Raw genomic sequence first — 16,305 nt, 5'->3', positions numbered from 1 at the left:
AGACTTTTAAACATGAATTATATTAGTCTACTTAACCTTATACCTGTTTTATGAAACCAAGGAAGGGAATTCTGAATGTTGAAATATGTAAAAACTGAATAAAAATAAATTTAAAAAAAAGTGATTTAAATCACTGATTTTTATCAAAAAAATCAAGTTGATTTAAATAAAAAAAATCAACTGATTTAAATCAACCCAACCCTGACTTCAATTATCATTTATGCATTGTTCTTTTGTCAGCCCCATCATGTTGATGTAGATCTAGGCCCAGGCTATCATAGCGGATAATTTAATTAATCTAGAGAACATCTCATGTACACGTATACTTTTTTCAAGTAGTATTTTGCAAGTGAACACGAATATCACCTTCATTTTTGCCGCAAATCAATAGTTATTGAGTTATTATTGTTTGCAAACAGAGAGGTATATTACAGTAGGACCATTGGCGTAGAAATATTTTACTTGTTTTTAACATGGGGGGTTTCAGTAGGGCATACCCCCCTGACTTAAAAGAAGGAAGTGATTATTTACACCGGGTGTGCGCATAAGAATTAATTCTATTCGCACAGGGTTGAGCCTACGTTGATTTTGGACCTTGTTTGTCTCACCCGAGTATCCCACCTTTCGGTAAAGGCTTTAAATGTTAAAACTACTGGTATACTAATTATAATATATTTGTTTCAGTTTTAGGGTTAAAGCATGCACTCATCTCTCTCTCTCTCTCTCTCTCTCTCTCTCTCTCTCTCTCTCTCTCTCTTTCTCTCTCAAGGCGCAAGGAAAACAAAACAACGAAAAAAAGGGAGATTTGAGTCGTTATCATTGACACAATACACAACTTGAATTCCAATTGAGTGGGGTTTTTTCGTATCGCATTGCACAATTAGAATTAGATCTATCTCTACCAAAGATAGCACATAGCAAGATTGTTCACTCAGCCTGAAAAGTGTTTGTAGAAGTCCGCGCATTGCTTCAGGTGTCGCTGGAGTCTTTATTTTGAAGCTCTCTTTTGTTTCTTCAAAAGAAGAATAGGATAAGCACAGTATGTTAATTTTACTTTTCTTGTTTTTCACACAAGTAGGGTAACTGTTCGCAAAGTCCGCACTTTTTCGAAGAGGGTGCAACCATATTTTGAGGACACTTTTATAATTGGCTCAAAGAGAGGAGTGAACTATCTTATAAATACATGATCTTTGTCCCTACGCGATGAGGGGGAAAAAAATGAGGAAATGCTAGGCCTAATTAATTTCCATCCTTCTTTTGAAACACCTTGTGCCAATAATATTTTGTAGTATTCACACACCAAGTGCGAATACAATTTCATAGTATTCACACACCCTATGCGAATAAGATTTCATAGTATTCGCACACCCTGTGCGAATACAATTCCATAGTATTCACACACCCTTTGCGAATTACTACAGCCTAAAAAGAATCTTGGGGCGGGGGAGTAAAAGTAAAGGGAGTGTATACAGACCCGGTAACGGGGAACAAAGTCACAAAATATACAGACCCGGTAGGGGAACTCTTTTGTGATTTCGGAAAGTTTCAGCGCCCTCTTGGCTCAGGGAAGACCTAGGTTCTTCTAGCTATGGCCTAGGTCTAGATCTAGACAGACAGACATAAATCATTGATCTAGTTTCGAGGCAAGCCTAGATCTAGATCTAAATGAAGATTGCGGATGTCTTTTCGAAGAACGATCGTTTTCCCTCCGTTTTGGAGTTGGAGGAATCACTATTTGAAGAAAAGAACTGCATAATTTCAATCGAGCAGTGACCCTCTCTATTTCTCTGCCTCTCTCTCTCTCCTCTGTGTATCGCTCGCCCTCCCTTATCTTTGTCTCGTTCCCTCTTGCCAACTGGGGCATGTCATACATTTTGCTAGCACTTCTCTCTCTCTCTCTCTCTCTCTCTCTCTCTCTCTCTCTCTCTCTCTCTCTCTCTCTCTCTCTCTCTCTCTCTCTCTCTCTCTCTCTCTCTCTCTCTCTCTCTCTCTCTCTCTCTCTCTCTCTCTCTCTCTTTCTCACACACACGCACACACACACACACACACACACATAAACACACTACTGGGTCTGGGCGCTGAAACTTTCCGAAATCACAAAAGAGTTCCCCTATCGGGTCTGTATACTTCGTGACTTTATTCCTGGTTACCGGGTCTGTATACACTTCGAATGAAAAAAGTTTGCTTACTTATCTTATCAAAGCATAGTTCAGTAATGATGAATGGATGTTTTTTTACCATGGAGATTTCGTTTTCTCAGAGGAATCCTCACACCCTGCATCTGACAAAAAAAGGGATAAAGATCGCAAGAGATCAAGGTCCCCTCGAAGAAGATCCAGGAGCAGAGACCGTAAGAGGTCGCGGTCTAAAGAGAGATCAAGGCCAAAGAGATCAAGAAGGTATTATTATAGCAAAGTGACGTCATCTGCATGTGGTTGGCGGGTGCTCTGGTGCGGTTTGCTCCTTCTTTCCAATTAAACATCTGTCGTCCTTATCTCTTTTGTATTTGTTACTCTCTTGTAGCTCCTCTAATCTTTGGCATTTCCTTAATGAATGTGTTGCAAGTGCTGTAAAACTCCTACTAAAACTGAAGTGACATCATGTAAATGTACAGTTTGAAAATGTTTATCTCGTGGCAGCCTTTATATATTGCTTTTATGTTCTGTTAATAGCACTTTTGTTTAGGCTACATTTATCCTTTACTACAACCCCAGGGAAGACTGTCCGTGGCCATATTACAAATGTTAGAATCAGATTTACTAATTTTGTATTTACTGATTACTAAAGTAAATGCTGGTGAGTGGGCAGCCCTGATATTATTCTGTCTTCCCATTTTTCTGTACCTAATTGTTAGTGACCTGACTTTAGGTTCCACAACTCTAAGGTACCTGGGGATTTTCATGCCGCTGCCTGCCTTCCAGAGAGTACAGTCAAACCTGTGTAAGACGGCCACCCATTGTCAAGGAGAAAAGTGGCCGTATAAGACAGGTGGTCGTCTTAGGCAGGACTGATCAAGATGAAGAAAACAAACCATTCCCATCTGAGGTCCCAATCGAGAGTAGCCGCATTGTTGTTGTTATTGTTGTTGTTATTGTTGGTTAGTATTTTTAAGGTGTAATTTTTATTTTGTTGCTGATTTTGCACAAGGGTGACAATAAAACGAAATGTATCAGACTTTCTTGGATGGATCCATAATCCAATAAAATGATGAGCATATGAATTGGAATGGATGTCTACCCTTGTTCATAGGAAGATTTGTAGTGAGGATTTGCAAAGTGACTTCAGCAATTGAAAAAGGGTTGACCTTATTCTTCCTGTTAGCACAATGACATATCAGTGCAATGTTGTTTGAAAAAAAATCTAGCTATCTTTCTGACTGTTGTTTTATACATGTTTGATATGTCCAGTTGAGCCTTTTGCACTTCTCGCATTTAAGGATATTTGTTGTTTCAGTCGATCTCCAAGAAAACCACGTAAAAAAAGACCACACAAATATTGGGACATACCTCCTCCTGGATATGAACACATTACTCCAGCACAGTACAAGGCCATGCAAGGTACTTATTTCCCTCTTTTAAGTGATTCGCAAATAATTTTAAGATTGTATTTTTGCTGTTTATGTAAATGGTTTCAAATGTGACCTGCTAATAGAAATCTTTTTTAAAGGGTTAAATTGTATTGATTTATTTTCATTATTTAATTGTCAAGCAGTGGTGGTAATAATCTTTGGAAAGTCATCTAGTTTCCTCTCACTCCACCCACAGTGTGGCAATCTCCAGTCCCCCGACCGGTTTGGGGGTGCCATTTTGATACATTTGTGTGTTAGTTTACATGTACATATTGTTTAGTCCCGAGTAGATTTTATCCTTTTGCTGTTGTCATTTGTTTAGCTTTAAATGGGGGCTTAGCTTTATAAAGGTTAACATTTGTTCACATTTGTTCAGAACAAAAGTTGATACAAGATCTAACAACAATACTTTTTTGTTTCTGTAAAAAGTGAGCTTTTGTTTAAAATGACCTGAAATATAAAGGTACTCGAAAGATAGAATTAAAAACAAGAAAAAAAAAGCATTCCAAAGAAAACTGGCGTGGCACACTCCAATATTGCCCCATTATTGATTGTTGTAGCGGCTGGCCAGATCCCCACGGAACCTGTAGCTCCTATGCCTGCCGCAGTGGTGGCCTCAACAGACATTACGCAGGTTCCTGGCATGAGCTCACTCAGTCGACAAGCTCGCCGTCTTTATGTGGGAAATATTCCCTTTGGCATGACTGACGTGAGTGTTTGGTAACCTGCTGTTCACATTCACATGGCATGTGTCATGTTTGATTTAATGATGCCGAATTGCTGGAAATAAAGTGGGAGACAGTTTATAATAAATTCTCAATTTACTAAAATAACAAAACGTGTTGTTTTTACATTTCTCCTATTCTAGTCAAATGTGCATCATTGTTTCAGACATGACCCTCTGATTCATTATTTTGAAAAAAAACATGGGGCCTACTTTTCCCTTTCTCTCTATTCTCGTTTCCATTTAGCTTCCGGCCAGATCCCATCGGAGCCCTTGAATGCCCCTGCAGTCGGGCCCACTAGTGCAGACGCCAGTGTCAATTATGCTGGCAGCTCCCTCAGTCGTCAAGCTCGCAGGTTATATGTGGGCGGTATTCCCTTCGGGATGACCGACGTGAGTGCAGCTGGGCTGCTTTGGGAATCCATGCTCACTTATTAATCATTTTAATCTTTGTCTTTCAGATTTTTCTTTTCCTTCTCAGTGTGTGTCATTATAGGTTGTGTGACACCTGCTTGTTATTGTTGCTGGTTAGAAATGGAATGGGTCTTTTCACAGGTTCTACTCCTCCGTTGTTTCTGTTTGTCTTCGGTCTATCATCTTGCTTTGTTAATACTAGAACTGCGATTGTTTTTGAAACTTTTGTGTAAAGCAGACAAGTTGGCAGTCTGTCAGCAAATATTTCGATACTGTTAAAGTTTAGTGGCTGGGATACAGATATTTAACAAAATTTCCAATACTCATATCTCCCATAAAGATCTTGACATATCTTTTACAGTATTTTATGCTCTGTTCTGCTCAATGTGTTTCAATACCAACGAAAATGTTGGTTTGAAGTCATGTCCTGTCACTTATATAAAATGAGAAATGGAACTCACAAAAGTTGCCCCTTAACATGCATTGTTGTTTGCAGTTTCCAATTCTTTTGTTTCTTATAATGAAGTTACTTTACTTACTCAAGACCAAAGTGGAATATCTCAGTTTCCCTTCCAAGTGCATAGGAACAATTTTAACCGAGAAGTTTTAGTGAAATATTTAATCTTGATGCTTTTGCAGCCCTTTGAAGGAGTATAACAAGATTTAGTATACTATTTTGCCCAGCACACAAAGAAATAGGTCAAATTTATAAATTAAGAGTTAGATTTCAGCTTTAAAATTTTGGATTGAGTTGAACATGACATTGGTCTTTTAAGCAGGGAAAATCTAAAAATCAGGATACTAGGCAATCAGCTTTAAATAGGCCTAACAAAAATTTATAGTCTGCAATGTGTGACAGGTATTTCCATGTGTCCACTCACATATCTCAGAGATGCCAACCAGTACGATTTTACGTATTTTAGTACGATTTTTTGCCGAAAATACGCGAATACGACTTCACATGAAAAAATGCGCATCCTGGAATGCGAAAAATACGAGATTCAGCTTAGGCGAGTAATCCTAATTATCTCAAGCCCCATCTTTTGTCAAAATAGTATCGGTATCGCGGAACTGGAATATTTGAAAACCAAGCCCGATAAGGTCTGTAAGTTCAATTTTGCAGGTCGCGATTGTGATATTATATTCGTTCAGCTTTTCCCCGTCCGAGAGTACGTTTCACTTTCATGCGGACAGGTGGCAGGCTGAAGTGTATGTGACACCGAGTCTCGATCGGGAAAATCAAGATCTGCTTTCGTTACCACCTAGAAGTTTGCCAGCGGTAGTCTGATAACGCAACATTTGTGACATGCAGGTTGTGCAGTATAAACGCTGTGTCACCGTGCAAATAAAATTTAATGAATACTCCGACTCGTCTCTGTGCTGTCGCTTGTGTGAAAAAACGAAAAGAAAATACAAGCGTCGTCCCATTTTTAGATTGTCTGGCTCCCCATCGTGACCGGTCAGTGACCCTGCGCGCATTCGCATCATAAAAATACGGCATCATGTGAGCAAAGACCGTCTTTGGTGGGAATGACGGCGTGTCGAAGCATGGGACTATGGAATGGGGGAGGGGATTATTGATTTTTTTTTAAAAGATACACGGGGGGGGGGGGGGGGAGGCAACACCAGAGGACAAAAACTTGGAAGCAATTTCAGTACAGTGGAATCCTGTTATAACGAGAGGGAGGGGACCAGTGTCAAATGTCCGTTATAGCAAGATTCTCGTTATAAGGGACCCAGTAATAAATTCAAGGAAAATAGTAAAGTAGGCCTTATCTACGAGTCTGGTTTCGGTTTATTTCTTTTTGTAATCTCCCCTGATGATGATTTGGTTCAACATGACCTTTAAGTAGTTTAAGTCTTACTTGATCAAAAGTTGAATCAGGTTTCTTTCTCAAACGCTAGCGATATTGACAGCTCGGCGTTGGCGATCAGAAAGAAAGTTCTCTAGGCTAACTCGCCCGCTGTGTTGTCCCCCACCATACCACACCCCGCCCACTTTACACATTCACTCCGTCCATCACAGTACAGCACTATGACCTCTCCATCCCCGCATCGGTGAAGTGAGAGGCATGGTAGACCTAGATAATCTAGACTCTACTGGCCTATCACACGATGCGTTCTGCTTGTCTGTGCATGCCACACTCTCCGCACTCATTCAATCAGGCCTTCATTGTTGGCACTCGTGGGGTCTCCCATTCTTTGTTTCGCTAGATCATCAATAAGTTTCTCAACTGGCGAGGTTTTACATTAATAAATAGCCTACGCTCTGTGCACAGCAGCAGCTATATTCCGGTATAACCGACTAACGTGTTTGTCTGATTGCGTTATATTAGTATTTTATTTACAAATGGGTAAAGGGAAAAAAAAACGGGGTTTTAGAAAAGTGTCTTTATAATAGACTTCTCGTTGTTTCAGGACTCGTTATAAGTGGATTCCACTGTATTTTGATTAGAGCTCTCTGCAAAGCGCGCGTTGGTGCAGGCCGTGTGCGGAATAGGGACCCTTCATACTTTGCAAGTCTGTGTGATTGAAATAAAGTGTTCGCGTTTCATTGGATGGGTGATAGTAAATTATACCTACAGTGTATGTTGTAGCTTTCTGTTCAACTTTCAAGCCAGGCAGATTAAAAGATTTTCAGAGTCACTGCATCTTGCCCTCCCGCAGTTGTAACAACTCTCACACTGCGTGGGTCTACTTGAGCCATTCAAGTTATTGCTCTTCTCTGAGTTTGAGCAATAATTTTAGCCGTCAGTTCATAACATGAATCTTGACACCCAGACTGGTTCTTGATAGTCGAAATTCTTGTTCTAGGCCCTTCCGAACGCTCAAAGCAGGATTAATTTTTTAATATAATAATGAGACGAAAATATTATAGACTGAAATGCTTAAGTCAAACAAGACCCCAGTACGACACTGAACACTAACTACTAACATGTTGTTGACTGGATACATGTATATTGTACGCTTGTGTGCTCCCTTTTTCGAGCTGGTGAGCTAGTAATTTTTTTCAGGAAATATTGCTGGACACCTTGAACATTTTACTAGTTGGTGGGTCGGTCGTGGGGAATACACATTTTTCCCTGAAAATACACATTTTCATATTTCCCAATACTCATTTCGGTTTTCTGTGGTTGGCATCTCTGCATATCTGGATTCACTTGTTTAGTTTTAACAACTTTATACAATTGTCTGAAATCAAAATACAGCAGCAACAAGCAGAGAATATGAATGGGGGGGGGATACAAACCCGCTAAGCGACATTTTGGAAAAGCTCGAGATTTTTGGCTTATAAATGCATGTTGTTACCAGCCGTCAGATGCACAAAGTGTTTTCTGCCAAAACCCAACACATCCTTCCTAAAATCCACTGGAAAATCTTTTTACCCGAAATCTGATGCATCCAAAATCATAATTTTCCTAAACTCGATACATCCTACAAATTTCTTTTTCGGCAAATGAATGTTCCCAATCCTTTCACGTGACTTCCTCTTCAAAAGGGCGCCAACGAGTGTAAACAGTACTTTTGATCAGCCCAAAACAACAGCTCATTCAATATGTTTGATAGAGACTTCCACCCTCTGCTAGCAGACAAAAAAATCATTTGTTCTATGAGGGTAAAGTGTTGAAGAGAGGACTACTAGGACTACTGTTGCTATAATCAGAAGGAAAGAGTGACGTAAGGCATCAAGGGACTTTATTTCTCGGGATATAGCTGGTTTTGCCTTTTTTTTAGTCGAGCTTCCTTTGTTGGTAAACCAGCTCCCTACCACTCACTGTTGTACTTTCTGCAATCAGTTCGTGCGTATAGAGGCATTACATTTTTTAAAGGCTGATTTTCTCAAAAGTGCTAAAATGGATGTAGCAGGTTTTGCATCTCAGCCCTTCTTTATTCCCTGACTTCTAAATGTACCCATTTTAAAAAAATGGTAGAAATGGTGTTTTGATCCAAACAGTTATTCAGTTGTGTATTGTTATATTGACAAACAGGTTAGTACCTTTTGGGTTTTATTACATTAAAAAAGATATAGAAATGCAACACGACAGTGGCTTTTCAAAAAATTGTCAAAAGGGCTGATCCCATGGAGATCATTTCTAAATCTGGGATGGTCTTGCGTGAGTTTAAGCAACTGAAAAATGTGTGGACAGTTTCTGTATTTCAGGTCAAAGCACTTAGATTTTATTAAACTGTTCAAAATTGTTATTGTTGTTATGGAAAAATGTAGTACTGACCTATTTTTTGTTTTGCTTTTATCAACAGGAAGCTATGATGGATTTCTTCAACCACCAGATGAGAATAACTGGTCTGGCACAGGCAGAGGGCAATCCTGTTATTGCCGTTCAAATCAACTTAGACAAAAATTTTGCATTTTTAGAAGTATGTACTGGTGGTTTTTCTCCCTTCAATTTGTTTACATCTTTCTTGAAATCTGCCAGTTCTGTACTTGTTCCTCCATCATTATCAACTCCCTCCGTAAAATACTGCGACAGCGCAGGACTGACGAAATTCCATACTCGCCTTCGTATTGTCTTGTATAAGTTACGGATATTTACGGTAATTGTCTCGGAAATAAGTTAATGTTATAGAAACCTGCCAGATTGTTCATTTCCTTCAGTCGGCCATTGTTCTGCTATGCCCCGTGCATTCATTGCGGGTTGGTCGACAGTACATTTTCTACCTGCAGATGGGTCAAAATCTGGCAAACTTTTTGTGCCAATTTCCTCCTTTCTATCATTCACTCATTCCTTCTGTCTATCTTCGAATTGTTGCTGTGGCTTGAAAATCTGTGCGTTGATCAAGTAAATTGAGTTGTGATCTTAGACAGAAAATTACTGTCAGAAAGAAACCTTTTTTGCAAATTTGTCTAGATCTAGAGAAATTATCAATGCGAAGATTCTACGGCACATGAACGCAATATAATAAGGGCCGCGATGAAAGAAATATATATGCTGATACGGGGTGCCCACTACAGATGGGATCGGCCAATCGGGCTATTCGCTCGACTCGGTCGCCTCAAATTGCGATCGGGTTGGCTGATTGGCCCGATCCAGCCGTAGGTAAAATCAAGAATAATTCGAAGTGGTGTTCCGAGGTTATGATGGGCGACATTTAGAGGTGAAAACTGAGGTAAAATTAGGGTATACGTTGGGCAACTGCATTGTGAAGGTATCTATTCATTATTCCCAGGCTTGCCTGCTATCAATGGTGCGAAGGCAAATTAATTGAATTATAATAGCAATGAAAGGGGAACCTCCTTAGACCTGCATATTTGCCGACAATCGTCTGAAATCGGACAATCACGACCCGACCCGCGAGCCGGCCGATGCTATCGCTAGGCCTACCTGTACACTGTATAAGTCAATGTGCAAAGTGCAAGGCCTGGCCGACTGCCAGCGCCCCCTTTTTCTCCCGTCGGCTTTGTCGGCACTTTCATTTTCGCGCCGGCCACTGACTGCCGACGTCGGCGTTTCCGACATAATTGTCGGAACCTGAGTAGAAATACGAATACGAAAAAGGACGACGACCAAAATGATCTACTTTCAGTTTCGTGCTAGAGCGGCAATTTTGAATTTAGTTTTTTGACAGTTCATGTGGATTCATTCTTAGATTGAGTCCGACTTACTTGTTCTAGATCTAGATCTAAATCTAGAGTTATAGATCATTATAGACCTCAATGGAGGATTCATATTCCAATTCTATTGTGTCAAACCCTATTATAGGTTGTGCTGTAATATTAATGTTGGTAAAACGCATTTCATCAGGTGCGTGAACTATTTATTTGACTCATCAGCTGAGTCCCTCTCTCTGTTCGAGTGTTCGGAATCGGATGCGGATTTCTTGTTCAAGGCCTCCTATTCCTATTCACTTGTTCTTCTAAATCTAGAGTCTGGATTCTAGATTTATTTAGATTACTAGATCTAGATCTAAATGGATGATTCATATTCCAATTCTATTGTGTTATTGTATCAAACCGTATTATAGCAAAGTGGTAGGCCATGTTATGCTTTTGTTTTGGGGGTTTTGTTTTTGTTTCTTGTTTTTTTTTTTCTCTTTTCATTTTTGACTTGTGCTGGCCTTTTACATAAGGGCCGTTGCAGGTTCTTTTATGGGGAAGGGTTTGGGTTAGGTTTAGGTCTCTTCTTTATATTGTGTTTGTTGGGGTGGTCGCTCGTTACTTGGAAGTCCTTCCTTTTACGACACCTACAAAAGCTCTTATGGGGGGGGGTTGCGCAAAATTTTCAGACAGTCTGGTTGAGGCTCACATGCAGGTCTACCTCCTTTTAAACATTGCCAGCAATGGAAAATATGTTGGTGAAGAATTCAAACAAGACAAAATTTTGGGGAAAGAATAAATCTTATGGGCTGTAGGCAATCTCTTCAAACAGGCTCCCAAATGCCATTTTCAACCCTCTAAAAGCACTAAATTTCAATTTCTTCGGGGGCTTAGCCCCCTGAAACCCTGCCGGGACAATGTCCCTGGACCCAGCTGGGGGCCCCTGCGGTTCCCAGACCTCCGGCAGAATTTTCAGCTTCAGCTTGTGGAAGCACTGTAATTGTAGGCATGAGGGTTTTTTCATTCTGTCTACAGGTAACAGTAGATCTCAAAATAATGCAGACAGAAAATTAGGGGTTATTGGCTCCCCAAATGGTTTATTTTTAACTCGTGATCATGCCTTTGTAAAAGGATAGTGGAGTTTTTGTCATCTTTACAGTCTGGTTTTGGGTGGGGGGTTTGGTGCGAGTGTAACAGTTTTATGGCGCTCGCAAGTGCATTAGGTCAGATGAGCGCTTGAGGCTCCAGTTAGTTTTCATGTTAGTTTACAACACAACTTTGATTGTTTAACCTGGTTCTCTTTTGGAACTCCCTGCAAGATTAAAAAATAACAAAATAATATGTTTAGGGACTTTGGTCGTCTGATTGAAGCCCTACTTTTTGTGTGTGGATTTTAAAATATTTTTTTTTTGGGAGGGAGGGGTGTCTTGTTTGTTGCTATGAGGTCATTGATTATGAAGAAAAACTGAGTATCCTGTCTATATTGTAGTGGCCTATTTTTGTTTTAATAGAACCTACACCCTCCCTCTATGAACTTTTTCTTCATTCAGATTTTTAAATTCTTTCAGTTTCGGTCAGTGGATGAAACTACACAGGCTCTTGCATTTGATGGCATCAGCTTTCAGGGTCAACCATTGAAGATCAGAAGACCAAGTGATTACAAGCCTTTGCCTGGAATGGCAGAAAATCCGACTCTTGCAGTGCCAGGTAAAAATTCATGAATGTTGAATTGCCTTATGTGGAAGTGAAGTTACTGAGCAGGGAATGTGGAAGTGGAGTTACTGAGCAGGGAATTGGAAGTTTTCATGTCCGTGGTATCCTCACAGCTTATCTTGAGCTGTAGAAGATATGGGGTTTTTGCTTTTAAACAATTTTTTGGTTTTTTTCTGTTTTTGTTTTGTTTTGTTGTTTCTATCCAAAGTGTACGCTGTTCAAAGTGTTTTATATAATGATCGTTAAGATAATCGCAATATTTATTATCAGTGGTTGGAAAGGTACCTATTGAACCTCATCTCACTCACCTAGACAAGACATGATAGATCACCTCTCTCTCTCTCTTTCTCCCTCCCTCCATCCCTCCCTCACTCACACACACACTCGGTGCATTTATAACAAGTTGTAGCAATGCCAATCACCCGCTACACCTTTGGCCGGAAACTGCCTCCGCGCAAGGGGTAATTTTTGGGCGGCTCGGAATCAGAAGGGACCCTCTTCTAAATATAGTTACGGGAAAACTCGTTGATGAAAATAAATGAAACTCGACAACCAATCAGAGGAAAGGTTAAACTAACGACCTGCCAGCGTACAATCCCGAACGATTTCTAGAATCTGAGAAATTGCCGTGTATGTGCGAATTTCCTCTATGGTTCGAAAACTAAGCGGAGCTGCGGGTTGATCGCCGACCACACAGGCGCCCCACATGTCTTCTTCGTTGCTGTAAAATTTCAGATCTTTGCGTGTAGTACATTTTACGTCCCAACTTAAAATTACCACCCATCCATTGATAAAACACTAGAGCTGGAAACTAGATCACGAATTCCTAACGCGAGATGCCGGCATGCAAGGGACGTGTGATCGCTAGGCGGCATGTGATTGGCTGCCTATAACTAAATAGGTCACCGATGACTTCATTGCGGGTTTTCCAGATACTGCTTTACTGAGTTTTGAAAGGGGTGATCGTGTCGTGATGAAAACGATGTCACGCAAATATTAGTCTTTAAGATCCAAAGTAATAAAAACATCGAAAAAGTGATAGCAGAACTAGATTCTGCTCAAAAAATCACATGAAGATGCCAAGTTTCATTCATATACTCCCAATTCATTACTGACTTATGAACAGTTTTTTCTCAAAATACATCAAGATGTGTCCCACATTTTGGCGATATTTTCCTATAAGAAAGTCCCCCAAAATTTTGCAAACAAAAATCCCACTAACTTTTTCATTTATCAATAGATTTTTAAAATTTAGACACCATAGTTCTTAGAATGTACTCTATTTTCATTTAAGCCCATTTTTAAGAAGTTTGGATAAAAATTTAATTTTTCATTGTCATTGCTACAAGTTGGCTTTTGCATCATGCATTAACACTTCAAAATTTATTTTCTCAATAGGTGTGGTATCAACAGTTGTTCAAGATTCTGCACACAAAATATTTATAGGAGGACTTCCAAGTTATCTAAACGAGGATCAGGTACGTGATATGTGGGCTTTCTTGCAGGTCTAGAAATGATGCGCAGTTGGAAAGAGACAATGATGTGACGGGCATCATTGTTTGCACAGGTTGTTCGTTTACAACACTTGATAGGCTGGTTCTGTCCGACCTTGCCATCGATTTTTTTTTCTTTCCTCTACAGCAGGTTTAGCATAACGGTCTCAAATCATGCCATTGCTGATGGGATTGCCGTGACCTTGAAAGAGAAGCTCATTGTGAAATTTACATTATGTTGAAAATGTCCTTTCCCCCAGAAATTATGTTACTTGTAGGAAGTATTTTTTCAAGAGAACGGAAAACCAACGGTTTGGAAATGGTATATTTGTGAGAGTATTTTTATGTGCATTATTTGCATTTTTCAGCAGAAATTTTAATCCACAGAATTAAGTCGTGCTTGGGTCGTGCATATGAGAAATGTCTCTGTTTCAGGATTTTTTTCCCAGCGTCTCTATCTTATAGCAGTGGTTCTCATTGCTTTGGGAACCGTCGTCGGTTGAAGACAAGTCAACTTTCCAGTTGTTGTTTTTTTGGGAGGGTTTGTTATTGCAGGATTGATTTTTCTGAAATTTTTGTTTCAGATTTTACATTTAAAGTAATTGTACATTTCTTCAACTTAATTCTTATCACCAATGAGCTTCTTCGTTCAGTCAAAAGTCTACAGCCTGTGGAGGGAACACTTTTTTTTTTTTTTTACTTATTTTTTCATTTGATTTTAATTAATCAGTGAAAGTTACTGAGGTTTATTTTGTTTCATGTTGTCAAATACAGGAACTAAATATATTTCTTCTTGTTTCTTCCCCCTTTCATTCCCTAGCTTAGGGAAAGAGGTTGAAAGTGCGTTAACTTACCACTATTACCACTACAATGTTACTTTTGTGTGGCCAACCAGGACACAGGCAAGTGCAATCTCCTGTCTGTTGGGTAGAGCAAGGAGCTATCATTCCAACTTTCTCAGTTTGGGTGTTAAATACATTGCGACTTGATTTCTACATTAACAAATAAAAAAAGAAATGACAAAAGACTAAGGTGTGGTACATGTTTTTTAAAAGTTGGTTAATAGTTACAATGGATACAGGTAAGTGACAGAAAATGTTCTGTTGTGTGTGTGTGTAAATTAAGAATTAAATTGTGTGGTTGAATATCGTAGCTGCGTTTTGCAATAGCAGCTCCCTTACAGTTGTGCTTTTACAAGGAGTGTTTATATCCCCCCTCAACTGGTAATTTGGTATGCCTCAAAACTCTTTCTATGTTGCACAGTACTCGAAAGCTACCCTGACTAACTTTATCAACTGATAGTATGGTAAATGAAAACACACTTTCCTTATTGCACTGTACTTTTAAGTTGACCCGAGTAACTTGCTGAGTACATTAGGCTTTTGTTTATTTTTTGTTCAGTCTCCATTAGTTTGAAGCATACTTTTGAACATGTATATAATCTATAACTTTCAATTGTTTCATCCAGGTCAAAGAACTGCTCGTCTCCTTTGGGCCGTTGAGTGCATTTAACTTAGTCAAAGACAGCGCCACTGGTCTTACTAAGGGATTTGCTTTTTGTGAATATGCAGATGTTTCAGTGACTGATCAGGTATGTAAGAAGTAGCATTTTAACTTTCTAGTTGTAGAAACATGTCACCCATAAGAGGAAGGGTTTGGGATGGTGCCCTATCAAAACGTGAAGTTTCTGGAATCGTACTTCCATGGCAGAATTGTGTCATTCTCAAGTTTGAAAGATATCTATAAAGAATTGACTTTGTAGTTCCAGTCCGCCCAGTTTATTGTAATGGATAGTATGCTCATAAAGGGCTTATTTTTATTGTATCACTTGTTTGGTAAGCCACTGCTTCCTATTATTCATGTTTTTATAACTTCAAAAATGTCTATTGAATGTTAACTCACTGACTACTGGCCCCTTTCACCAGTCACTAGCGCTGAATACTAGCATTTTGGGGGGTATTTCAGAACACCACCACAACTCTCAGCATTGCCCTATTGTAATTATTTTTTGACACAGTCAAGTTACATTCAAGCTTTATCTAATGCAAAAAATTTAAGTTGTCTTAAGTCTAATACTTTAGTTTTTATGATTAAAAAAAAAATGGCATGAATTTGATTTTTTAAAAAAATCTCCAGAGACATGACAGAATAATATACACAACAACAATTATAAAAGTTCAAAGTGTTCTGTTTTGATTTGTATGCCTGCGTGAGTGTTTGGTGAAAATATAAAAGAAGGGCTGTGTGTTGATTCAGAACACCAGTACTAGTGCCAGATCTAGTCCTAAACTACAACTCGAGCCGTGTTTGGGTACATATCCAGGATCCTAACTTTCAGAAACATCATATTCTGAGTCACTAGAACTTGGAAAACGAACAGAAGTACAGGGTCCCACCAGGTTGGGGAAAAGTCGGGAATTTTGTGATGGGTTGGTAAGTCGGGAAAAGATAGGGCCTGTCTAATATTAGTAGTGAAGCTATCTAGACAGTTTGATTGATGAATCATGAAGAGGGAACCTAATTGAACCACTATGGCGGTAGGCGGAAGTGTATGTGTGACACCGAGGCTTGATCGGGAAGAATCAAGATCTACTTTCGCTTTCGTTACCACCCAGAAATTTCCCGGTAATAGTCGGATAGATAACGCAACATTTGTAACATGCAGGTTGTGCGTTACGAACGCTGTGTCGCCTTGAAAAATCAATATTAAAAATTTGTTCTCTGCTGTCACTTGTGAAAAAAGAAAAGAAAAGAAAGGTTATAGGCCTACAAGCGTCTTGTCGCGTTCGCCATCGTGACCGGTCAATGAACCTGTGAGTGTGAGTACCGGCGGTCGCGC

At 39.5% G+C, this 16,305-nt stretch overlaps 1 protein-coding gene across 2 annotated transcripts in view; it reads left to right on the top strand.

Moving 5' to 3' along the window:
- LOC101859770 (splicing factor U2AF 50 kDa subunit) overlaps window positions 1–15,057 on the top strand; it is a gene marked incomplete at its 3' end in the record, with an annotated part of 18,422 nt that extends 3,365 nt beyond the window's left edge. Inside the window, 7 exon segments of one of the 2 annotated variants that reach the window (XM_013079705.2) lie at window positions 2,261–2,399; window positions 3,454–3,557; window positions 4,129–4,277; window positions 8,967–9,083; window positions 11,829–11,967; window positions 13,372–13,451; window positions 14,935–15,057. In XM_013079705.2, coding sequence (XP_012935159.1) covers window positions 2,261–2,399; window positions 3,454–3,557; window positions 4,129–4,277; window positions 8,967–9,083; window positions 11,829–11,967; window positions 13,372–13,451; window positions 14,935–15,057 — 851 coding nt within the window. 2 annotated transcript variants of the gene reach the window in all.
- Window positions 15,058–16,305: the final 1,248 nt, after the last annotated feature.

Source organism: Aplysia californica, unplaced genomic scaffold (assembly GCF_000002075.1).
Source record: "Aplysia californica isolate F4 #8 unplaced genomic scaffold, AplCal3.0 scaffold00060, whole genome shotgun sequence".
In the NCBI taxonomy this organism is placed as follows: domain Eukaryota; kingdom Metazoa; phylum Mollusca; class Gastropoda; order Aplysiida; family Aplysiidae; genus Aplysia; species Aplysia californica.
The sequence above is the reverse complement of the archived record's forward strand: the minus strand, read 5'-3'. Positions and strand labels throughout refer to the sequence as shown.